Below are 25,677 nucleotides of genomic sequence, written 5' to 3'. Positions count from 1 at the left end.
ATTTTGCTTCTGATATCCAGTAATTCTTATTTTAGGACTGTGATTAATGCTGCATACACAGAGTGAGCTAATATTAATTTCTAATAGTGTAATTTTTGTCCATGTCAGCTAATCATATGCTTGGTTGTTTTGTTTTTTTTTCTCTTTTTTATTTAAGGTGCCGTTAGTTAAGGGTATTGTACTAATCTCAGGCACACAATATCCCACTGATGATATTTCTCATTTGTGTAATTGTGTATGATAACATTTTAATGTCATTAAAGTATAAATTCTGCCTTATCCCATGTGTAGTAGCAAAACCTAGTTTTGATCAGCAAGTTCCATTTTTCCAATCTTTTATGTAAGATAAATCTTTTATGTGTGTTTTTTGTATTTCTGTTTTTGGCATTTGATCTATGCTAATGTCTGCTTATCACTTAAAGAGGGTAAAATGCTCTCTAATTAGGTGGTTGGTAAAATTTTGGTACTTTGGCTTTCTGTGTTGTTGTTAGCCATGCATAAAATGCTTTCCTATTGATCAGTGTAGAATAGCCAGGGTTTAAACAGCTGACATCTGCTTACTTTAAAAAAAGAAAAAGAAAACAGAATAACAAACCATTTCAGCCTAATCTACCTCAAATGTGTGCATGTAAATGGGGGTCCATCTATTGACCTGCATTCTTTTCAGTTGTGGATTGGTCCACACGGTTTATGAAACCAGGAGGGTTGATTTGAAATGCAGATGTCGAGACAGTGAACTACACCCTCCCCTTTTTCCTTTGCTGTATCTGTCAGGGTGAAAAATGGCTTGCACAAGGGTCAGTCACCCATACTCACTTAATTACTTTCCTTGGACCTACAGAACTGTCACAAGCTGTGGTGGATGCAGGAGCTGTTCCTCTTTTAGTGCTCTGTATCCAGGAGCCAGAAATTGCTTTGAAAAGGATTGCTGCTTCAACTCTCAGTGATATTTCAAAGCATTCTCCAGAGTTAGCGCAGACAGTAGTGGATGCAGGAGCTATCGCTCACTTAGCTCAGATGATCCTGAACCCTGATGCTAAACTGAAGGTACATTTAATTTTTTTTTTTTTTTAAATCTCCATTATACCAGTCATTACTTGATATTGAATCAAAGACACTGATGTGCATATTTATTTAGGAAGCTCTTGTTTCAGGCATTAACAAAATGTAATTACATAGGTAGCGACAAAGAGTTCTGAACATATTCACAGATGTAGCTACTGGATAAAAACTGCCGCTCTCTGAGGAACAGCTAAACTAATCTTTAAAGTGAATAGTATGATTTTTTAAAAAAATAATTATGTAGTATCTGAAGAATGCATGAGATATTTTTCATTGATAAAATTTGCACAATTCAGTTATAAAAAAAGGTTTTGCATCCTTAAGATTATACTATAAACCAGTTAATATTAAATGTATTATTGTATTTTAGAATGTACTATCTGATGTGAATAGCTGTTGTCAAAGGTTTAATCACTGGAGTTTAATTGAAAAAAAAGTGTTTCTTAATATAATTTTTCTGTCTTACTCTAACAGAAACAGAAGACACCATAAAAATGCCACTTCAAACAAATAGATAAAAATTCTTTAGTATAAGGTCTGACAGACCAAACTTACACAAATAAAGATACTTTCTATAGATTTCACTATATTTTACATTATAGTTTTAAATGGTATATATATATTTTCTCTTGTAATACATAGCAAGCTTGAATGGGATAAAACAAAGGATAAACTTTTATTCAGGAACTAGCGAATGTTCTGTGCCATTATATTCGTGCATGAATTGATGCAGTGAATTGTAAAATAGCTGTAATTGTTTTCCCTATCCTGCTTTGTTTTCCTTGATGCAATAGATTTTGTGTGCAGGAGGAGTGTATGTTGTGGGATGTTTGTATACTATTGATTTTATAACAATTTTTATTTACTAGCGTCAGGTGCTGTCAGCTCTAAGCCAAATAGCAAAGCATTCAGTGGATCTTGCAGAGTTGGTGGTTGAAGCAGAAATTTTCCCAGTTGTGCTCACATGCCTGAAGGACTCAGATGAATACGTCAAGAAAAATGGTGCAACTTTAATTAGAGAGATAGCAAAGCATACGCCTGAGGTAAAACCTTGAAAATGCAAATACAAGGTCATATCATTAGATTTTACACTTTAAATAAAATACAGGATTATTCTGTCATTTGCTTTTTGAAAGGGAGGGCAAATAGCTGTTTGGCATGTTCATTGGAAAAATATGGAAATGCTTGCTGATATTATGAGATGTGTATTGAATATGAATTGCGTTAGGAAATTGGGAGTCATATAATGTATACCTAGCTACTTAATTCCATAAAATATCTGCACAGAGAGGGAGTTTTAGTCTGACAGTATTGTCAGTCCTGGATATTAAAAATATTATGAGAAAAGCCTCACAGAAGTCATGATACCAGCTAATAAATGACAAGATCATCCTAAACAATAATAGGTAGTGTGAGTCTTTTAAAAAAAATCTTCTAGAGTGCTGGGATCACATTTTAATTATTTTTCCAGTGACAGTGAAGATTAAACATTTTCTTATTTATTATTAAACTGATGGTAGTTTCTTTTATCAGCTTGAGTTTGTAATTTGAGTCTCAGCATTTAAAATGTTTTTGCCAATAATTGATACAGGAAGGTGAGATCAATACGAAATAAATAGGAAAACCAAAGAATTGTAACTGTTAATCTGTCAGACCACTGAGATAATTAAAAGGGTGTAACTATCACTCTGGAATGAAATACAAGCAACATATTTGTGGAACACACTAATTCTGAGCACAGCCATTTAAAAATCGTGATACTAGCTTAACAATTGAGAAGTGTTTAGACATGAACATTGTGCTGTTTCTTCAGCCTGCTGGTCTTTAAGCTGCTGGTGGTTAAAGGTTGCAGGCTGGCCACATTTCCTGCTTTCTCTCTGCACCTCATGAACAATGCAACTTCACTTTCTCAAAAAAAGTGAAGAAATTGTCATTATCAAAGGGAGACACTAGAGTTGGAAGCCAGAGGCTGAACTCACAAGGCTGCAGGTAAAGTCAGAAGAGCTTCTAGCACAGGATCCGCCATGCAAGGTGAATTGGCCATTCTAGCAGCTCTCCTAAGGAGCTTGGTGATTCCCAGTGGGAAGTCATAATCCATATTTGACTTCAGAGTCACGGTGATCTCTGTCCATCTTTGAGCAACTCTGTTGCAGCAGAGACAGATCGGCAAATGATCTTTCTAGAGGAGTTGGCTGCGTCAGTCACGCAAGCATCATGGCTTTTCAATCTCAGCTCTCTATCTGCATCTACAGTAAAATTCATGTGAAGGTCAGGATCTGAGGGGGCTTGCAGCAGGGCTGGGGGTCACAGCTCTGGGGAGTGTGTCTGTGCAGGAGCTTTGTGCACATGGCTGTGCCCAGACATAGCACTTGGTCATCACTGGCTGCAGTTCACCATCACATTAAAGATTTTTCCTAAGTAATAACTTTAAATATCATCTAGCTCTTTCATGAAAAAAAAAACAACAAACAAAACAGTCCCCTTTTAAAGGCTCTAAGGCAACAGTGGATTTTATGTTTATGTAAGTAAACTAGATTGGAAGTCTGTATGCCTCAGTTTTGTTCATTTGATTTTGAGTTTTAAGAAGGTGTTTCTTTTGCTATGGAATCTTTGGGAAAAATATGATACCCCTAACAAAGCAGAAGAAAATAATCATAATATGAAATTATTTTAATTTCTATGCATTGTTAATATCAGTCATACACTACTACTGTCCCTCAAGTGATGTGAGAAGTGATGCCTTTTGGAAAGAAACATGTTGCATAGCTTGATACACATAGCATCATAGACTGTGGACAGGATTATAATTTATAAGCAAGACTATATAATTTGGCATTCTGGGGCAAACTCCATTGCCCATCCAGTGTGTTCCCTGGACACCTCCCTCAGCATACCCTAACATGGCAGGATGGTGTTGTCCAAGTCAGTTTTGCGCATCCATGACAGTTGCCTTTGGCTTCATGCTTCAGAATTCGCAAAGGCTTTTGTGCCACAGAGGTTATCTAGAATGCAGATGAGGAGTGGGCCTTTCCCTTTGTCCCTGCACAGAACATACGATGTTGGCTTGGGAATGAGTGGGCACTAGTATGAAAGAGTATCTGGCTCAGTAGGTGTGTCTTCAAAGGCTGTCATTTGCATGATTCTTTGGTGTGTATTAATGGAGTTGAGAATATGCTATACAGCATCAAGACTTCAGAGTCCTAATTTCCTTGCAGTGAAGTGAATCAAAAACAGAGTAGCAAAGTAACTTCATTCCTAAGAACTTCATGCTACACTTAGAGCCCAATAGTCTGTATGACACATCACTCTTATTCCAGCTTTATTTTGTAAATCAGGCACAATACACTTAAAGACTTGTCTAATGTCATGCTTTATTCCTGTTGATACTTCACAGTATCTAATCTCTTCCGTTTATCTTTTCAGCTTTCACAGCTTATAGTAAATGCAGGTGGAGTTGCTGCCATGATTGATTGTATTGGCAGCTGCAGAGGGACTGTCAGACTGCCTGGCATCATGATGCTTGGTTACGTAGCAGCTCATTCGGAGAACCTGTCAATGGCAGTGATTGTCTCCAAGGTTAGCTATCGCTTTGTCATCTTCCTATTATTCTTCAGTGGTATTCTGAGAGCGAGATACAAATTAACGTAGGCAGAGAACGTATTTTGTGACAGAATTATATACTTGCTGTTGACAAATGCACTTTCTCCTAATATTGCTGCTTGCTGTGGCTGAAATTATGTGGTAACCTGAGCAACGTGTGTCTTTATGAAGCTGAACCTTTTATAAAATGTCCTGGATTAGTTTGTGAGCATCCATCTGTATTACAGTACATTATTTTTCTCTATTGCAATTGCATGGGTACAGAAACTAAGTCAGTGAACTTCTATGGTCTGTTTCCTCTTAAAATGAATATTTGTGGCTACATCAAAACAAGAATGTTTAATGGTATGTTCTTCATTGCACTAGCATGACTCTGCTAGTACCACTAGAGCAGTCTTGCAACAGAAATCTTCAGACTTGAAAAGACTTCAGTTTCTAATGTAGTATGGTTTGATTCAGTTGTGCAAGTGACATTTCAAATGAGATAAGCTATACATTTTCAGGTTTAAATAAATTCTGCTTGGCAATGATACAGAAGGGAGAGAAATTGCAATATTCATAGGTGGAATTAGTGCCTGACATAATATTCTAATGTGAATAATGCTAACTAACGACAGGAGGAAGGAAGTAATTTCACTAACCATTGTTGGCCCATTTTCACACTATGTCAGTAATTTAAAATGTAGAGGTGGAAACAATGAAACAATAAAACAGAGAAACATAAATGTCTTCTAGTAGGGATGCAAGTTAAAAAACAGAATTTGCTAGAACATAACAGTAAGTGTTCAGGGAAGGTAGGAGTGGTTAAAAAAATGCTCTTCTGCATTTGAAAATTAAAGAAATAGACACTTTTTCCTTGCCCTCTCTGGAGACCTTTCTTCTCTAGATGTGTCTTTCCACTTTCCGGGATACCTAGAGCAAATATGGTCCTGCTGTTGTGTGCTCGACATTAAGGGGGATGAATCTAGGATTAAGTTAATGAGGAAGCACCTAAGTGATACATTTTTGAAGAGTAATAATGATTGCTACCGTAACAGAATGGGAGTGCAGTGAGAGATTTTGTAGGGATCTGTGCAAATTCTCATGAAATTAAATATTTTAATGAATGATCCACAAAAGAAATCAAAATAAACCCAAAACCCATAAAAAAAAAAATTGCTCCAAGGGGAACTCAACTTCTGGAGTGGTACATAGTGGTGAGAACAGGGCTTGCTAAACTGGAACCATTTTAAAGAAATGCACTGTGGCATAACCACATGCAGTTGCACATCTACGATGTTATGATGTAAAGTCATAGCTCCATTCTGCAGTACTGTATCCTGGAAAGGATGAATTTTGAAACGTGATTTTTAGGGTCTTACTGGACAAACAGTTCATTGTGGTCTTCTGCTGCAGTGCAGTGGCAAAAAAAAAGTTCAGTTCTTTGTGGTATTAAAGAGTTAAGAGAAGTTAATCTGTAGTACTAGTGCGTACAGTTCTGTTGTCTGTATTTGAAAAGAATCTTGGAAAAAAACGTGAAAGAGTGTACAGAAAAGACTAAAAAATGGTCCGTGGGATGGAGAAAAAGGTTTTCTAGTTAGAGGTTTAGTAGCCTTGCCTTACTTGAAGTAGCATGAAATGATTCCTGTTGAGGTATCCTGGGGTAGAATACCAGTTGCTAAGTAGCTCTATAATCCTGTGGAGAAAGGATAAAGACTGTGACCCTGAATGAGAACAACTTCAGTAACAGCTGGATGTGAGTGAGGTATTCTCCTTCTTTTGATGTCTTCAAATCAAGAGTTGAAACCTTTCCGGAAGTGACTGGATGAATCAAACATAACTACTGGACTCAATAAGGGTTTGATAATTTGAAATTTATTGCTGTGGGGAGAAAAAAAAAACCCAAACCTATATGATTGAGCCCTTCTGGTCTTAAACTGCTTTCATAGCTTCATAAACAATCAAATTCTTTTATTTTCAGTCTGACAAAAAGCCTTTATTCTTAGTACAGCCTGAATTGTCATGCATTTCTTTTATCCCTTAAATTTGTGTGTTAGCTCAAACTGCCTTCTGACTTAAAACACTGAATCTGTTTATCTCTTTCTTTAGATTTATTAAGATTTATTCAAAGTTCTTGCTAGTTATGATGTAAAAATACGACACCACTAGCATATGTTCTCTTATAGCTTGTTTTGGAAGAAGAAGAGTTTAAACAGAGAAACATTTTCTAACAATCTGTACAAGTTTCAAGTTGTCCTTCCCTGGTGTAGATTTGTAAAGTTTGTGCGGATTAACGCTACAGGGAATACCACCGCTCTGTGCCTGCTTGATAGAAGAACATGAAGATCATATTAAGGCAGCAGCTGCTTGGGCCTTGGGACAGGTTGGAAGACATACTCCTGAGCACGCACGTGCCGTTGCAGTAGCAAACGTGCTACCCATACTGCTTGCTATGTATATGGACACACACAGTTCAGAAGATCTTCAAATGAAAGCAAGTATATTTGTAGTATCTGCAGTATGAGATATTTGTTGTAATCGACAGGTGTAAGTGCTGAAACACTACTAAAGGGTATGTGCTTTTATTGATGTTCATTGAGTCACAGATTTCCTGGGTGTAGTGTGCCTGAAGGCTCTGTGTCATTTGTTAGGACTGGCTGGTCGTAACGGTATGCATGTAGTGCATACCTAATCATATGGTACAGCCACAGCAGTCTAGTCCCTCATTTTCTTCACAGTTTAGATCAGCCTTGCGTACACCCATAAATGCTATAATTTCTTGTGAATGACTAATTTCCAATTATCTGCTTTTTTTTTTTTTTAAAGCATAAGCTCTTGTACAAAATATAGTCCTTTTAGTAAATTTGTTTACTTTTAAATTATTATAATAAAACTGTAACAAATACTCAAACTTCTGCTTTTGAAAACATGCAACTGTTCATGTTTAGGGCCTTCCTTGTGTGGGAGCTAGTGGAGCTGCAGTTTGGTAAAGCGTATTTTTGAGGGACAGTGAGTGAACCGACTGAAGAGTATGATATGACAGGATATGGTCTCCCATGTTGTACTATGCTTCTGTACATTCCACTGAAGTATGACGTTCCAGATCTGTAAAATAATTTTTGTATGGTCATTTTCAGTGGTCATCAAAATGTCGAGGCCAAATTAGCTGGACCAATAAAGTCATTACTGCCTGTAGCAGCCGACATTGAGTCTGTTTTCAGAAACTAAGCCCTGACTGTTTCACTCTCTCTTTCCCTCCCTGCCTGGGCAGTAGTGCACTTTCCTATCCCAGGCCACCAGACTGTCCTAGTAAGCCACTTCTAAAATGCAATCTTTTAAAATGAGTTTTGATTTAGCTTTCTTATTATATTGCAGTACTTCAATTTACTTAAAGGGTCTACTCCTGCTTCCATTGTAGTCAAAGGAAAATTGCCATTACTTTGACTGTAGATAACATAATAAGAATGTGATGCACTGTAGATTTTGATGTTTAATAAATCTAAGTAGAAAATTGATTCTTCACTAAGTGAGCTGATAGATATAATAGTTTTTATTCAGAAAATACTCTTTGAGAATTCTGATCAATTTGCTTTTTTGATTAGACTTCAGTGACATATAGCATGAATTTTGTTGTTTTCATACCATAGAAATTTTATTTTGCATTTCAATAGACTAAAAAAGCCTTGAAGAGCATCCTTCAGAAATGCACGTATCTTCCAGCACTTGAACCATTGCTGCATGATGCTCCTCCCAATATTATGAAACATATTGTTGGGCAGTTCAGTAAGGTAAGAAAGGCTCCTCTTGATGAGTAATATGTTAGTTGTTTTCCATTTAGCAAGGAAGCTATTTTTCTGAAGATGAAGTCTCTCTAAAGGTCTCAGTTGTTTTTTCAGGATCCTCAAGCATCACCTGCAGAAGCAGTTTGGAGCATCCCAATCTTTTGTGTGATAAAGCTGGATACTGATTTGTCTGGAATCTGCCATAATTCATCCTAAGACTGGGAAAACAGTTGCTTATAAGCAAGGTGGTTTTTTCCTTCCTTGCCTCTTGAGATTAAGTGGAATATTAGTTCATGTGCAAATATTTTCACTGAGCCAATATATCACGTAAATCTCAGTCACATCTGTTTTAGATCAAGTACAAGCTGTCTGTACAGGAGTGACTTAAATCAGTTATTTTACAATAATTTAGAGTATAAAGACTTCACCACTTCTGTCCTCATTAATTTGCAGTCTCACTTAAGTAAGTGTAAAAATCCCAAATCTTTTCTCACCCCTCTCAAAATTTGAAACTGTTGCTAATTGTATTGCTGACTTTAGCGCAGCATGTAAAAAGTGATACAATTTAATAAAAATATTTGCAATTATTTAAGTAATTGCTAACTACTCAGGAGATTTCCAGTGTCTGCAGTGTTGGGAATCCTGCTCAACTATAGACCTTTCTTTTGTGCAATACCCTGCAGTGTAATTTGTTAGCAGGGGGTACCAGGCTCTCTTGGTGAGATGTTCTTTCTGGAAATGGTCAAGTAAAACACTTGTGATATTCAGTTCTGATTATCACGGATCTGGAAGCACTGCTGTTTGTAGTGTGGATTCCTGATTATGTTGCTGCACTTGTGTTTGTCCTGTCTTCTTGCTAAGTCTGTAAAAGATTGGAGATTTGTGCAGAATCCAGTGTCTTTTGCTTTGGTGTGCTGACTGGAGCTATTAATGAGCAGAGTGCATAGTAATTGGTTACCCAGTGATTTGGGTAATGTTGTTATTTGAATTTGAATTGTTGTTTGCTATTGAAGATTTGAATGTTGTTTGCTATTGAAGTGGTTTTGTACCCTTCATGTCAGCTGAAGTTTTGTTTTGTTTTTTTTTTCTTCTACATTGTATTAAACAAACTATATTTGTATGGCATTTGCTTTTCTGAAGTATACATTTAAAACTAAATTCTCTACAGTAAAAACATTCTTCTCTCCTGTACCATAGCTTGGGAACTTCCTATTCTTAGACCTGTGGTGTATTAATTCTGTGGGCTTATTTATAGCACAGTAAAAGCCTGATTTCCGAGCTATGCCTCAGAACGGGATGCTATCTGTTCTTGGTGCTGGACTGTGTCATTTTAGCATGATCCTTTTCAAAGTCTGTGCAATTCCGTGCTGTCTCAGTCTGGACTACGGGAAGGGACTGTGTCTCCAAGAGAGTTTTCTGCTGTCTTATCCAGCCTGGCAGTCACAGTGTGGAGGAGGAAGGCAGGGAAAGGGCCATATCCTGTCACCTTGCTAGTTCCTCCTTGGCAGTTCTTGTGGGAGATATGTGGAAACAGCCATCTTTTCGGTTCCCACAACAAAACAATCACAGTTGTTCCTGAGACTTCTGTGGAGCATATAATAGGGAGAAGTCTCTATGCTCCTGTTTTTTCTTTACCTGTCTGCTGATTTTGTACAGCCTACAGAGACTACATATATGAAAGCTGTTTGCCTACAAGCATGGCAGAAATCTCATCCTTTTTTTCCTTCATCCTTTTAGGCCATCCCTTCCTCCTTTGAGGCTCTTTTTTTACACTGAGATATGGTCAAATTTATGACTTGATTTGTCTGACCAGTGTGAAGGCTTACAAAATGCTTTTGCCCCCCTAGTATGTAAATCTGAGTTGGTTTTAAACCTGTCTGGTTTTATTGTAGATGCAGCTGACGTCTTACATTATCTCGCTCTCTCTCTCTTTTTTTTTTTTTCCTCCCCGCCTCTTTTTCTTTTTTAATATTATTGCAGCCCTGTGGGCCTATGGACTACATGCTGTCATTCTCCTTTGCCTGGCCCAGCCCCCATTTCCCTCCCTCCCTCCTGTCCTCTGGACAGAGCTGCGTATTGGCATCACTCAGGGAGCGCAGAATGTATTGTCTGATCATTTCTGCTTCTCATCCCCTTTGGCTGCAGAAACTTCACATTTCTTGCTTTGTGAGTGTGTGTGTTTGTAAAAGGCTTCCATGGCTACACAATGTGTTGTAGGATTTTAATATCTAGGAGTTTAATAGTAGCATGTAATGCTTCAAGGCTGCATTGTTCACTTGCAACAATTCTCAGTATTGTTTTCATGCTCTAATCTATACTAGATCATTATAATGATATAACATTCTGCTCTACAATTAAACTGTGGGAATTGACATAAAGACCTGAATAACTTGGCTTAAGTGAAACAGATGCTGTTGTTATTCCGTGTTAGTGTTCTCTTTTTATTATCTATTTAATCTCCACAATCATATTGTCTCTCTAGGAATAGTTCAAGAAATATTAGTTATGAAAATATAAATATTCAATTAATTATTTTAATATATGTTATGTATTGAAGTACATGTTGAATTATGTTATAACCATAAAGGGCTGGTTTATGATTTTTTTGCTATACGACTGGGTGTTAAAATACAGTAGTCATTCCAAATGTTGTATCTCTGATGTTCCATTTTATGTGTCCTCTGAATTAAAAAATAGGTAAGCAATACTTGAGCCTAGTAGCACAGAGATTCCTTTAAAAGAAAATATATATATATTTTTTTAATGTTCTTTTCTGGGTGTAGGTGTTACCACATGACAGTAAAGCACGTCGTCTCTTTGTAACAACTGGTGGACTTAAAAAGATTCAAGAAATAAAAGCAGAGCCTGGGTCACTCCTTCAGGAATATATCGACACTATTAACAATTGCTATCCAGAGGAAGTAGTAAGGTAGGGAAAATGAATTTTTAAAAAAATTTCATACTTGTAACATTGTTAGATGTTTTTCACAGGAACAACACAAAGTAAGGATTTAAAATATAAATTTAACTTGTACTTGAATTTTGTTTTTAATAAAACAGCATAACATTTGTTTAACTGCCGCAGTGGTAACAACCACTAGATGCATGCTTTTGAACACTTTATTTTTTCTAATTTTTTTTTTTTTAAATAAAATTTCTTTGTCTGTAAACAAAGCCCAAATAATCAGGCTGGGAAGAAAAGTCAGTCCTGCACTACCCAGACAGACTCTGAGGCTTCAGCACAACTGCTCACATATTAATAAATGTCTGTGGGAAGTTTAGGTTATTTTGGTAACTTACTTATGGATTACTCAGTCTCCAAAATACAGGTATTGGCAAATCTTTGGTTGCGTCCTTGACTTCCCTGAGAGCCTGTCTGAACTAGTGTGTTCAGAGGCTCCTTTGAAACTTCCTCTGATGTGCAGAGGGTCCAGAGGCTCTTCTGCACAGTTGCTCTGCCCACAGCTGCCCTTCCTCCCCCAGCCTCATCATGAGGCTTAAGTGTTATATAAAAGGACCATACACCAGCTGTCTGCACCAAGTTGAACTTTGCCCTTAATGAATACAGAAACACTATTAAATAGCTTACAGTCAAAATGTCACCATCCTAAATTGTAATAATGAGAGAAATGCCCTCCTAGATTCTAGATATCCATTTACTGGCCCTTCACTCCATCAGCACATCAAAACGATGCTGTACTCGTGCACTCCCTCTACAGGCTCTGAAAATCTGCATCATCAATTTTAATTATAGCAGCAGAGTTCTTCAGCTAATCGTAGCTACAAACTCAGTCACGCAAAATGAAGCCCCGTTTGTCTCCACAAGGAAAGACCAGTGGCTGTCAAGTGGGGAAAGTGAAATCATAAAGAAACTTTATTCTGCAGCTACAAATATTAATACTTCAGAGGGAAAGAAGACATTTGCTTACTCTTTTCTGGATATAATTAATGTTTCTTTGTTACAGCTGGTTTTTTTTTCCCCTGTAAATGAAACAAGGTTACTTATGTAGGCTGGGATGTAATAAAGAAAAGGGGCCCTTTGAGCATCTCTTGCTTTGCCTGATGTTGGTTGTGCTGCCCGAGGCACAGCTGCTATAATAGACTCCAGCTCTGGGTTTGTCCTGGAGACCTGTTATTTTAGGCTGTTTGCAGAATGAATATAATAATGCATTGAAAAGTTAGCTTTACAATCAGAGAACTAATATGAGTTTTAAAAAGAGTTACATTATGCAGAAATCATCCAGAAAGTGAAAATCAACAAGGTAAATGGATCTTCCTTCAGTGTGAAAATATTTGGGACATCGGCTTGAATACATTTGAGGCATGCATTACATGGAAGTGTGTTCTTCTCTATAGTTAAAGCTTCCAGGGCTCAGAGATGACAATTTGCATGCCTGCAAAACCAGAAATGTACTGAGATGTATGTTTTTAGAAAAACACAGTAGTAAATTCCAGATACTTTTAACCTGGAAAACAAGAACTAAATACAGTTTTGGTGATGCTTGCATATTGGAAGCATGTAGTTGGTGCATTGTGGAAAACCAACTGAATGACAGCAGGACAATAGTGGCACCATAGAGTCCTACTCTAATGAAAACCTATTGGATAATCTCCGTCCTTGAGTTGGCATTAGAGACAGAAGGTCATTGTGATAATATTTTTTTTTTTTTGTTCCAGAATCTCTTCCATTGATGTAGACTTCACATTAGCTTTGGGGTGTCTGCTTATGTTTGATGAACAGCAGTAGACTGTTGTCATCTGGCAGCCTATGGTTCTGTGTAAACTCATGCTTTTTTGTTAAAGGTCATAATTTCAAAAGAAGTTAATATCTACATTTCTCAGTAAAGACAATGCTTATGGCTGCTGAACCTGTCTAAAGACTAGCCACTTACCTACATGCCCTAAAAGAAGGTGCATGTATTTTTTAAAACCTGGCTTCCAAGAATAAATGATAACATAAGTTGAAAAGCAGGCTCTTAAAACATTGTAGGGGAATAACTGTAGAATTCCTAGACCAGTGTTTAACGCTAGGATTTTTTCCTGATCAATAGAAACATGAATAGTGTTTCATTCCTTAGCACAGAACATGCCTTGTAGTCTAATGAACAAAATGTTTCTCTTTCAGGTATTATTCCCCGGGATATTCTGAGATACTTCTGGAAAGGGTGGAAAATTACCATCCAGTTTTATAAACTTCAGGTTTTTATTAGAGCTGTATTTCACATTTATGCTTTTATGACTGTAATGCAAATACAGCTGTTGAAACTCTTGTTAGATTCTGAAATCTTCTTCTACTGCTTGAACTACTGAAAGAGCTCAGCAATTCCAGCAAGCTGTATTTTGTTCTTTATAAACTTGTTTGTTGCTAAGTTTTTGTTCCTTTTTGTTTTTCTCTAACATTGCTACCAGATATTGCAGCATATATGAATGGAATTTCATGCAGGGGTGATGATTTATCACAGAAGCTTTTTTAGAATCAGTCATTTCCTTTTCCTTCCACAAGAAAGGTTTGTTATTATCTCATTCAAATTTTAGCCTTCTCAGTACTGTATCCATTTTCCCCTTTTGTCTTTGCATATTGTTTAGAGCTTCCCAAGCTTGATGAGCGGGAAAAAGCTGGCCCCTGTGCTTTTTCTAATTATGGAATCCATTCTGCAGTGAGATATCTCCTACCGCTATCTTGCAGAAAGTAAAGTGATGTGATTTTGCATCTCCAAACATGTTAGTAGCTGCTAAATAAATAAATAATCAGATCTGATGATGATAAACAGGCTGAATTCTCCATGATAGGATAATGTGGTGATCCTGGCATGGTAGATAATAAGTCTTCTGCAAAAGTCCTCCTAATTAAGGCAGGATTTACTGTGGAGGGAAGGAGCAATATAATGTTTGGTGTATGCATCATTGTTCCTCTTGGAAAGGACAGAGCAAACTTAGAACTTCAAGGGCACAAAGGGGGAGAGGGACTCTGTGAGATTCAGCTCAGTTTGGGTCAGCAGCAAATTTGTGCAGCTCAGAAGAGAGAAGAATTGCTTGGCTGCAGGAACACTGTTAGCAAAGTTTTGAGCATGTTCAGAAGAAACCTGAAGATACTTGAGTCCCACTGACTTGAGTGATGGGACTAGAGCTGCTCAGTACTTATTCTTCAAGAGCTGAAATTTCTGCAGAATTGAGTTGAAAGACACTTGGAACTTAGTCCTGAAGTTGCAGATCACAGGGACATGGAGGTCACTGGAGGTATGAGCTCTTGTCTGTCTGTAGAACATCCTGGAAATATTTTTCCTTCTTATATAGAGTGAAAAGACTTTCACAATCTGCTTACACTTCTGGTGTACTAGCAGCATGGAGTAGCATACAGCCCTTTAGTATTCACTAACTAATATATAATTGCCATTTACTTTTTTTTTTTTTTTCTTTTAGACATTTTTGTTTTCCTGGTATGTAGCAGGTTTTTGTGTTCTTTTTTTTTTTTTTTTTGTGGAACGGGATGTTGAAATACTGGCAGCCACAAGGAAAGACAATATTTGAAAACCCCCACAGGAAAGAAACTTGTCTGCTTTCTTAAACTTATTAACTGCATGAATTTTAAAACAGGGATAGTTTCTTCTATTGCCCGTACAACAGAAGCAAAGACTTACTGCAGTTGGAAGTTATTTAGAGTGGCCTTCCTCTGCCAAATTCCAAATGACTATTTTCTTTTATTCTTGGCAGCATATTTTTCAACAGTTCACAAAACCATTAATGGGCTATCTTGTGTTAAGGTTTAATTCTACAGAGGGCTGTGCTTCTGCTGTGAAGTACTTGGTGCTCTCAGACTGCTCTTCAGGAGGAGCAGGGGATGCAGAGTACCTTGCTGTATGGAGCCTGAGATGGAAGCTGTTGGTGTCATGAATGCTAGTATAGAAACCACACCAGCTGGGTTCTTTCCTTAGCCCACATCACTGTGAGAAGCCTTGGAACTGACTAGCTTCTACCAAATGCCTTTTCAGTTTTGGTGTTGATATGCTGACATTATTAATGCTAGGACAGTAGTGGAAAAACATTAGATCTCTTTAAAATATTGTTGTAACACTCGATAATTTTCTCACATGCATTATGGGTATTTAAAAATCAAAACTTGTATGAAAAGGAAAATGTAATGGAAGGGCTTCCAGACAGTCTTGAAGGATCTGAAGCCTTTATTTTCCTTAATGGAACAGAAATGGTGCAGAGGGCTGAATGCAGTTGCAGCGCAGACGGGAGGCAGGGTAGGCACGGAGCTGCATACCCATAGCTGCATCATGTGCTTGGGAGCACACCCACACCACACAATGCTAATGTATATGTTTTGTGCGGAGAGAGCAAAGAGGCTTCAGTTCCCTGACAAATGTGCTCCTGCTGTGTCGCACTGTGCTACACTGTAAGGATTCCACAGGGTTAAATTTCAATGCCTAAACAATTTGTTCACAGTCTTTTCACAGTCTTTTTCTGATTCCTGACAAAGGAAATGATTGCACAAGGCAAACCTTCAAAGCGATCTGATTGTACAGAGCACAATCTAAATCAGACCTAGCATAAATACATCTTTACACCAGCTAGGCTGTTCTGCCCTAGGCCAGTGGCTGTTTAACCTCTTGTCACAGGACTCTCCTGGATGACGCCACATCCCATGAGGCTGTGGCAGTGCAAAGTCCTCTCCCGTGTATTTTGAGACCCCCTCAGCTCTCCTTTGCTACCACGCTGCTTCCCTGCATTGTACTTACACTTTGTGGCTGGAGGCTTCCATGGAGGTATGTACATGTGTGCACAAGGCAGATTTAGCCCTTTACAGCAGAATTATTGCTAATTTGTATTTTAGGCTTACATTACTAGGGCAAGAGTTGCTTTTTTTCCCTCTAGTGTTTCACAAGCTCTGATGTACAGTATTTCTATTCCATCCTCTTATCTGGCTTAAGTCATCATCTAAAACTATATTAATGTTTGTAATTGCTACTCTGGCAGGCTTCAAGTATGTATCATTTGTCTGAATTTCATAGAATAAAATATAGATTTGCATTTTAATTCATTGTGTAAGTGCTGTTTTCGTGCTAGTTTGTCACCGTGATGCTAGAGAAGACAAAGAACAGGCTCATTTTGCAGCTTGAGCCTGACACCACCTTTGGATGTTTGTCTCAGCTCACTGCTCAACAGTACCTACTTCTGAGCTTAGGACATACAAGCATTTCAAGTAAGAGTCCCTCTCAGAGAGGTGGCTTATTAAGACACACAAAGAAAATTAAGCCAGTGCTTTGGCAGAAATAAATGTAAGTAGAGACAGCCCTTAAATAATTTTGCCAGTTCCTTTGACTGCAGCATTGGGACTTTTCAACCCAAGTCTTTAAAGATCATCTCTGGGGGCCTGAGCCATGATTTTTGTCTACATTACTACAGCTATTATTACATCTACAGATGTAAACCAGGGCCTTGAAGGAACTTGTGGATGTGTAAAACTTTACCGTGTTTCATTCAGTGGATGGATTAACTGGTCTACAAAAGCTCCATTCTTTATCTGAGTGACTGGAAACCAAGAGGATCTGAAAAGGGGAAATTCAAGGAGTTCAACTCTTGTGCATATAATATGTTCTGCATTTCCAGAGGGATTTACCAAGAGATTGCTTTGTCTCATCTGAAGTGATCAATCTGCTGGAGATCTGCATCTTAACAAATAAATGAACAAAATGTTGAAGGAGCTGAATGGAACTGCTGAAGGAAGAAATCAATCTCATTTTGTGCAGTAAAGCATAAAGTTACTGTAATTAGGAAGTGGATGGAGTGTGGGTAGATCCTCAGTGTTCTTGATTTGGTTTAGGGTGTTGTCAATTGGCTTGGCCAAAAGGGAGTTTTAGGCATGGAGGATGCTGTGGGATAGCCTTCAGCTTCTGGTATAAACTGGATTCCTCTGATTTCTGAGCATATAGGGGTGGCTGACTATTGTCTGTTCGGGTGATGAATCTGTGAATGCATGCTTGCCTCAGTATCTTCCTTAATGGCTGTTTGGTGTCCAGTATCTTGGTTGTTGGACTTTTACATCTGTGTGACCAGGGTAGAAAGGAAATATGGAGTAGCACTAGACTGCAAAGCCAGTGGTTCTACTTCTTGCACTGACAGAGGATTGCTTTTATGGTCTTGGATAATTATTACAAATCCCTATGTATCATCATCTTCAGCTGTGAAGTATCTGTTATGCTCCTTTGTTAACTTGCAGAAGTGCCGGGAAAATGAAATTCATGTGAGAGGTAGATGCAGCAGAACTTAAGTTCTTTATAACTAATACTATATTCAGAAAGGAATATTGTTCAAGAACATAAAAAAAATAACCTAAGAAATCTTTGAGATGCTGATTTTTAGAATTTGAGTTGAACTAAAAGCCAGTGGATTTTGTGCATTTCCTCATCTAACACGGTTTGAAGGGATCTTGGAGAAAGAGGAAATTACAATGTGTCTCATGACTATACTAAAACTATTGATGTCATTTTGGTATAATACTTAACTGTTAATATTGATGCTACTATGCTGTATTCTGCAGTCAGCTCTATAATTTAGCTAGTGAAAATACTAATTACGTTATTACCGCTGTACTGTATTTCTAGATACTGCACAAAAGACAATGAGAAATACATATAAGCAATACTAAAGCATATTTTGATGATGAGAATGCCTTTTAAACCAGGAAATGGTGTTGTGCTCCTGTTCATAAGAAGTGACTCGGGTTAAACACATTTTGTAGCTGTTTGTGTTCCCTCCCACCCAGAGGTCCGATTATGAGGCTTGCTGAGTGCTCAGCAAAGTGCTGAGGACCATGATCTACTGTCTGTAGCAGAAACCAGTTGTGTTCACTATCATGCATCAGCAAGCTATGGAGAGGAACAATGCAAGTGTACTAATATCATAATCTTAACAGATTTCCACAAATATTTGAAAGGCTTCCTTTTTCTTCATAAAAATATGCTTGTTCCTACCTCAAAACTGAGTTGAAGAATAGGTACCCAGATTGGCTTTAGCTATTCTGTATTTTGTTCCTTTTGTAGCAAAAATTAAATTTTGAGAGGGGGTAAAATGTGTTAATGTCTTTCCTTGAAACAAAGTTCTTGATTATTTCTTGTGTCAAAATCGGCAACAAAATTCTTAATAATCTTGTGACAAGATCTGTGCCCTTTGCTCTCAAGGAAAGTTTTGTCTTCACTGACACAGGCTAGTGATGTGTTTTATCCCTGCTGTCCTCTTTACAATTGGGTCTGATGGCCTCTGTACATGTTCACCTTTCAATATTAGGTCAGTGTTAAAGCCGTTATCAACCTAAAAGGTTGGATTACTACCAAGATTCAGCCTCTGTTGTGCCACAGTGCTATAAATTATATTACAATCTATAATTAATTAAAGTTAAAAATTAATAATAGGCAACATAGAGGTCTGATGGAATCGTGTTAATGAGAACACTGAAGCTTCATTGACTTGCAATATCATTAGAGCTGAGACAGGTTTATAGCCTTGTGCAAAGTATATTTATGTTGGTTTAGACACAATATTTATTTGGTCACACCCAGCCAAATGTTTCCTTACTAAATTAAAAAAAAATGCTGGTTAGTTCAATGAGTTACAAAGATATATAGCATAATTTCAGGTTCTCAAGTCACAGAAAATACGCCCCAACAATGGAAATCAGTAGAGGATCGAAAATGATGGATATACTAGAGTGAATACGAACAAAAAGGGAAGGGAGTTTACTGAGTTGGGCAAAGTTAATTTTTTATGACTCAAGCAATGTATAAAATTCGGAAAGAACAGCTCCCATTTGTAGTCTGCTCTGATCTTTATGTAACCCCTTGCTGTATACACATACATGCACACTTGCAAGCACGGTCAACCAAAATGTAATCATAATGATTTCTGGCTTTATTTTCACAAGACTTGCCCCTGTAAAGCATCTCTAGTGGCTGGAGGAGAGCAAGTCAGAGAAGAGCAGGTCATTGACAGGTCCTTTGCTCTTATTAGTCCTCTGCACTAATTCATTCATTAGTGAATGCCAGCTTTATGGCACTAATTTCCATTAAGGTCAACAGCACCCACCTGATCTCCCCTGCAGAAAGAATCAGGCACAGGATCTGCATCACCTGTACTCCTTTGTGCTCTGAACAGCTCTGTTTCTTGCTGGAAACAAAGCAGAAGTGATAAAATTAATTTTTTTTTTTTTTTTTTTTTTCCCCCAACAGTGCTTCAAATGAGGGAATGGCAGGAAAATCTTTCTAGAGCTTTTGGGGAATGGCTCATGCTCTGTATTGGAGGCAGAATCCCCAGCTATGCAGGGCATGAGACAGAAAGGGAGATGAGAAGAACCAGTAACGTACTGGTGTTGCTGCTGTTACCTGTTTTGGGCAATGAATATCATAGAATCATAGACTGGTTTGGGTTGGAAGGGACCTTTAAAGGCCATCTAGTCCAACCTCCCCTGCAAGGAGCAGGCACATTTTCAACCAGATCAGGTTGCTCACAGCCTCATCCAACCTGGTCTTGAATGTTTCCAGGGATGGGGCATCCACCACCTCTCTGGGCAACCTGTGCCAGTGTTCCACCACCCTCAGGGTAAAAAATTTTTTTCTTGTGTCCAGTCTGAAGTATGAAATATGTAAGGAAGCTTCAAGTTTCCTACCTCCTTTCATGAGTAATACCTCCTGCTGTAGCCATCTCAGAGTTTGGTCATGGAGCTTGTTGTCCCTATCTCCCGCTTTGGGACCAGGTGGCTGTATCAGTTGGTGACACAGTGGCAGTGCTGCTCATGCCAGCCTAGTGTTGGCTTGTGATTCCTACAGATGTTTTTGTTTTATGGGAATGGAAAGAGCGATAACACCAGTGATGCTATAAGCAGTTTCATATTATTAAACTTTATTGCTTTCAGTCACTCCAAAGCAAATCCTACACTAGCTTATCTGTTAAGACTACATGGGCTTGGAGCAGACGAGAGACGGAAATTTGGCAGTGGGAGGCTGGGCAGGGTTGAAGGAGAGCAGGCCTTGTATGCCATCACAGCCAGAGAGATGGAGCTGAAATCAGTCTGTTCTTAACTGCATGGGTTAAGACCCCACCCTGCCCTGGAAAAGGCAGAGTACAGCACATATCCATAGGGCTTGGGGGAATTAGGGATTCCTCTCGCCTCCTCCATCCGTGTCCATTTGGCAGCAGCGCACGAGCCTTACCTGGCTGGGTCTGGCACAGAGAGGACTCCCACCCCCGCAGGATATCCCAGCAGTGTCGTTCTTCAGTGCTTTGAAGTCGAAAACTGCTATGAGTCCTAAGTGTTATTAGTGTTTACTGGTGTGATCAATTCTTAGCTGACCTTAACTCATTTTCTTGTGGTATTCCCTTGGTTAAAGTGGAGAAAATGAACCATTTTGATGACAGCGTTTTAAGAAGCTGCCATTTCAAGAAGCTGTAGCTATGCCTGTGATACATTGCCCTGTCTGACAGCAAGGGTGGAAACTTGGCTTTCTCTGTGAGGTGTGGAGCTCCAGTTTGGACCATTTCCCCCTGTTTATGTATCTTTTTATATCAGATGTGACCTACTAGTAACAAAGTTTATGCTAATGCAGTCTGCAATGGGAATGTTTGGTAAAATTGCTGTTTAATTTACAATAGAAGAATGCTTTAGCAGCTGTTTTATGGCAGTTTAACTACTCTGACCTAAATGACTGTTCTTATGAGATTGAAAAGTAATTGAAAAGGTGAAAAAGTCCAGGAATATCCTCTCTCTCTCTCTTTTTTTTTTTTTTTTCCTGGTTTGTTTTTTTTTTCATTTTGTGTGTTTCTTTTTAAAAACATCTCTGGAACAGCTTTATAAACAATTTGAGTTCCTCTGCATAATTCAGATAAGAGAGGAAAGAATGCCAGTTTACTGGGACTTGTTCTCTGACCACCTGAGAAAAATGAGGTTTTCATCCTCTTGAACATCATCTGGAGTTATAATAAAATGTGCTCTCAGCTGGATTCCTTCTGTGTGAAAATAGACAGAGCTACATCATTGCACACCTAAAGGAAGGACACAGAACTACAAAAGCGATCTGAAATCTGGATTTTTGCTGCTCCTTGGAGACCAAAAGTAATTTTCTGTAATCTTAATGAAAATTATTTGAATCTTGAAGGAGGGTTATACCTTTCCCTTCCCCTCAACCTGAGTTGTCCAAAGGACCACAGCTAGAGATCCTTTTACCCACAGCTAAGTCACCTGTCAGGATCACAGTGTGAGTACTCCTAGCAATAGCTAGTGAAGGAACTGAAAAAATCCACAAAACTGAAAGGTAATTCGGGAAAATTCCCTAGTAAGCTCATAAAACTTCAGCTGAATGTTCATTCCAATCTGTTGCAGATGAATGAAATGTGGTGCTAGTGTGTTGGAATCCTAGGGTGACAGACACATGAAGAATAACACATAAAAGATGGATGTTAGTTAACCAGTGCTGCAGACAGGCTGTCCTGCTTGTCTGGGGAGCTGGTCCTGCAAATTCTCAGCCAGGCAAAAACTTTCGTTGATTTGAGGGTGACTGTGCATTGAAGGAAGGTTCCTGGGCCCGGGCATATGGCAGTCAGATGACGGCGGCGCAGCTCCCGTGATGTGCTCTGGACTGGTGGAATGGTTAGATGACAAAACTCTGCAACTTCACACAAGCGCACTGTAATTTGAAGCCGTTCTGCAGGGAAAATGTAGGCAGTGAGTACAATTTCTAAGCCTGATATAAATTCCATCCTGTTTAACTGCCATCAGTTCTACTGCTGCAGATTAGCAAACCAAGTGAAAGAACAAAGCAACTGAGAGATTTGATTTGGCTTCGTAATGCAATTTAAAAACTCCTTATTAGAAGAGTAGTTTCCATAGCCCCAAAAGCACAGCACTGAGGTCTGTCTTCACTGTCTTCTGTTACCTTATCACTGGGTCCTGAGCAGGCAGCTGGTCCATTTGCTTCTGTCCCTTTCTCCTGCTGAACAAAATAGTGGTTCAATCACTTTCTTCTGGATTTCCTTCATCTTGTCTTTCTGTCCTTTTGGTTTTTAATTCTTTCATTTGCTTTAACTGATGCACATTATCTCCTACATTACTTTATCTGTGGGAGAGATGCAATAATCTCTTCTTCAGCTCCTTATGGTGCTTTTCCAGACCTCAACTACTCCCTCTGTTCCTTGATTCCAGTTTGTAATGCACTTAAATAATTTGTCCTGTGTTTTTGTTTATTTGAGTAATTACTCTTCACATCTCCTTCAGCCCTCCTAAGTTACCACTCCACACATCACTTGTCATAGTTCACACTCCTTTTGTTTGACTTTGCTTTTTCCAAGCTTAGTTACTGAGTCTTGGCAGAAGTGTTAGAGCTTCTCACAAACAGCTGGTTTTTGCTATGACAACAGGCTGATGTATGCCTTGAAAGCAAACACACAGGCCTGCATATTAAATGCTTACAGTGCCGTGACAAGCACACCAAATTTTTTAAAAAATACTTTTAAAAAAATTAAGGTGGAGATTAAAAATAGAAAATAATTGAAAAGAAACATTTCCAAACTGAGGAGCGGGCACGTTTGGGACAAGCCACACTGGATCAGCTGTGAGGAAAATCTCCAAGAAGATCTCTTGCAGCGAAAGACTTCAAGAGGAGGGGAAAACACCATGATGTCCTGCGCATAAGCAATGTAGCATGTGAGTGCCTGCACAATTTCTGCTGGGTTGTATCCCAGTAAAGGGATCATGGAGCAAATGCAGCTCTGCTTACCCAGCAAGACAGGGTGTTCTTATTTTCCAGAATTCATTTATTACTTCAAATAAACTGTTTTATCAGACAACTATATAATGATCACTCTGAGCATGTATTTTAATGACTGCTCTGTTGTAAAGCCGCGTGGAGTACGCTACTGCCTTCATCCTTCTCTCTGCTCTCCCTATCTTTCCTCCACCTTTCCGTTGCTTTTCCCCATCAACGTTCGATGCACACTATAAGGTAGGTCTGTCGGTGGGTATTACTTTCACCAGCTTTTCTTTGCAGTAGTATGTCTATAAATGGCAGACAGCATCATTCCTAATTACATGTTGCCCCCAGATGCTCCATCGGTGATGCTGATGGATTGCTGTGTGGGTGGTGTTGAAGGGGCTGGGGGAGGGGGACCTGGGATGCAGCTCCTCTAAGTGGTAGCAGAGGTCCCTCTTCGGGCTGGGCTCATCAGTCCTCCTGTAAAGTGAGCTCAGCAATCTCCGAGGTCGTGCAGCTGGGCATTGGAAAAGGGGAAGTAATGCAGGAAAGGCTTCAGGATACAACCTAAACAAACAGGGAAGCCAAAGGAGCCGGAAGAGGCAGAGAATTTACCTTTTACCTATCACTGCAGAAACCACGCAGCACCGGGGGCTGACAGACTACACAAGCTGTTAAATCTTGCTTTCTTGATTTCAATTCCTCCCCAGCCCTTGATTCTGTGCCGGGCGGTGTCAGCGCTGGAAGGCAGAGTGTTACCGTGGCACGCTGCAGCAGTCAGAGGGCGTCTGCCCCACCGGCCGCAGGGGCTCCGCTTCATTTAATTAATGGTATTTCTGACAGCGACCTTCTGCATGGATTAAGATATCCCTGTCACGGGTGAGGGCAGACTGTGCTTTGGAAATGAATCAGGCCATTTTTGGCTACCAAAAGCGTGCCTGTGGAGCTGGCAGACTGAGCCACTGACTTCTACCAGTTGCCTACTCGGAGGCCGGGTCTGTAGAGGACATGGGTAGAGGAGAGGCAGGAATAAGCATCAGCAGACCCTGCCTCTAAAATGGACAGGCCTTCCTGCAGCACAGGGGTGGACATGTCTGCACCAGCGAGCTGAAGAGGAAGAATGGAAAGCTGAGTGATCCTGGACCTTGAAACGATGCTCTCCAAACCCCAGAGAAATCCAAGGAAAGGTGAGGAGGTGGAAGCAGGGATTTTCAATCACGTGTTTGTCATTTTGGCACAGACCTTTACTCTTCAAGGGCTGCTAATGGAGAAGGAGGAAGTGAGAGAGTGCACATGTGCGAAAGCACAGCTGCAAAGTCTGTTTCCTTCTCTCTTTAACTGTCCTGTGGTCCTTGAAGGGTTTTATATTTAGTGTGCCTGGCAGGTCAGCCTGCCAGCGGGTCAGCTATTAGACAGACATGAAGGGAGGAAGGCACTACTGGCTTTGGGGCCTAAAGCAATTGGATTCCATGGGTTTATACATCCCAAGCTTAGTGCCAGGCCAGCAATTTGCCTCGTTGGAGTGTGCACTGAAACTAGAAAATGTCTTACAATAGTGTGCAGAAGCACATTTAAGAAGGTAAGCCATTAACTGCTGCATCAGACCTATGGTCCATGCAGCCCTGGGTCTGTCTCCAACAGTGGCAGGCAGCAGTGCTACCTACAGGGAGCAGGTGGGTCTGGTCACGTCCTGCTGCCTGCCCTCTCTGTACACCCTCAGCATCCCCAATTGTTTGATTTGGATGTTAGAGGTTCATCACTGCCTAAACCTTCTAGTTTAGGAGCTTATGGACCCATTGCCCACTCACTCAATTTTATGAAGTCCTTCTAGAGTTACTTGCCTGAAAGAGCTTACTGTCACAAAGAAACTTGAGGACTTCACTCTATGCTCTCCTCTTCAGGTACTCACTGAAAACATTGAGTAAAGCCAGTCCCACCATCCATCCCATAGAAGACCTTGCTGATGCCAGTTCTCCATCCCGAAAAGCAACTATTAAGTCTTATCTTTCGCTTGATGTCCTGCCTCCAGTTTTCCATCTGTAAGAATCTTTCCTCCCATCCTGTGGCAAGTTAGTTTCTCTGATAATCTTTGGTGTGGAACCTCATAAAAAGCTTTTTCAAAATTCAGCTGTTCTGTGTCTGCTGGACCCACTGATGCACTCCAAGGACTGCAGTGGGCTGGTGAGGCAGGATTTCTCTCTGCAGAAGCCACGCTGCCTTGTTCCCAACAAACCATGTTTATCCTTGTTCACAGTGACTTCATATCTTTAGACTTTACTGCCGTTAGCAAGGATGGATGGTAAACTTCCTGATCTGCAGTTCTCTTCTAAAGTCCTTTTTGTGGCTGGGAGTTGCAATGGCAGCTTGCCAGCCCTCTGGTAGCCTGATGCTTGCCACACTGGGTTACCCTCCCTGTCCCATGCAACCTGAGGCTGAGGGGTGCGGATGAATGGTAATGAGGGACAGAGGAGAGCTTTACTCAGGATTGGAAACCACAATCCATAGAAATGTAA

General features: G+C 39.5%; 1 protein-coding gene across 1 annotated transcript in view; it reads left to right on the top strand.

Moving 5' to 3' along the window:
* Positions 1 to 16,463, top strand: part of SPAG6 (sperm associated antigen 6) — a 38,086-nt gene extending 21,623 nt beyond the window's left edge. Inside the window, exons 5-11 of the mRNA XM_086741527.1 lie at positions 842 to 1,047; positions 1,932 to 2,105; positions 4,486 to 4,638; positions 6,944 to 7,135; positions 8,313 to 8,429; positions 11,207 to 11,352; positions 13,549 to 16,463. Of these exons, the coding sequence (XP_086597653.1) occupies positions 842 to 1,047; positions 1,932 to 2,105; positions 4,486 to 4,638; positions 6,944 to 7,135; positions 8,313 to 8,429; positions 11,207 to 11,352; positions 13,549 to 13,615 (1,055 nt within the window). The 3' untranslated portion in view covers positions 13,616 to 16,463. The remainder of the gene's footprint in view (positions 1 to 841; positions 1,048 to 1,931; positions 2,106 to 4,485; positions 4,639 to 6,943; positions 7,136 to 8,312; positions 8,430 to 11,206; positions 11,353 to 13,548) is intronic.
* Positions 16,464 to 25,677: the final 9,214 nt, after the last annotated feature.

The sequence above is a fragment of the Chlamydotis macqueenii genome, chromosome 2 (assembly GCF_036417535.1).
Source record: "Chlamydotis macqueenii isolate bChlMac1 chromosome 2, bChlMac1.mat, whole genome shotgun sequence".
Lineage (NCBI taxonomy): Eukaryota > Metazoa > Chordata > Aves > Otidiformes > Otididae > Chlamydotis > Chlamydotis macqueenii.
Note: the sequence above shows the minus strand (reverse complement) of the source record. Positions and strands in the feature narration are given on the sequence as shown.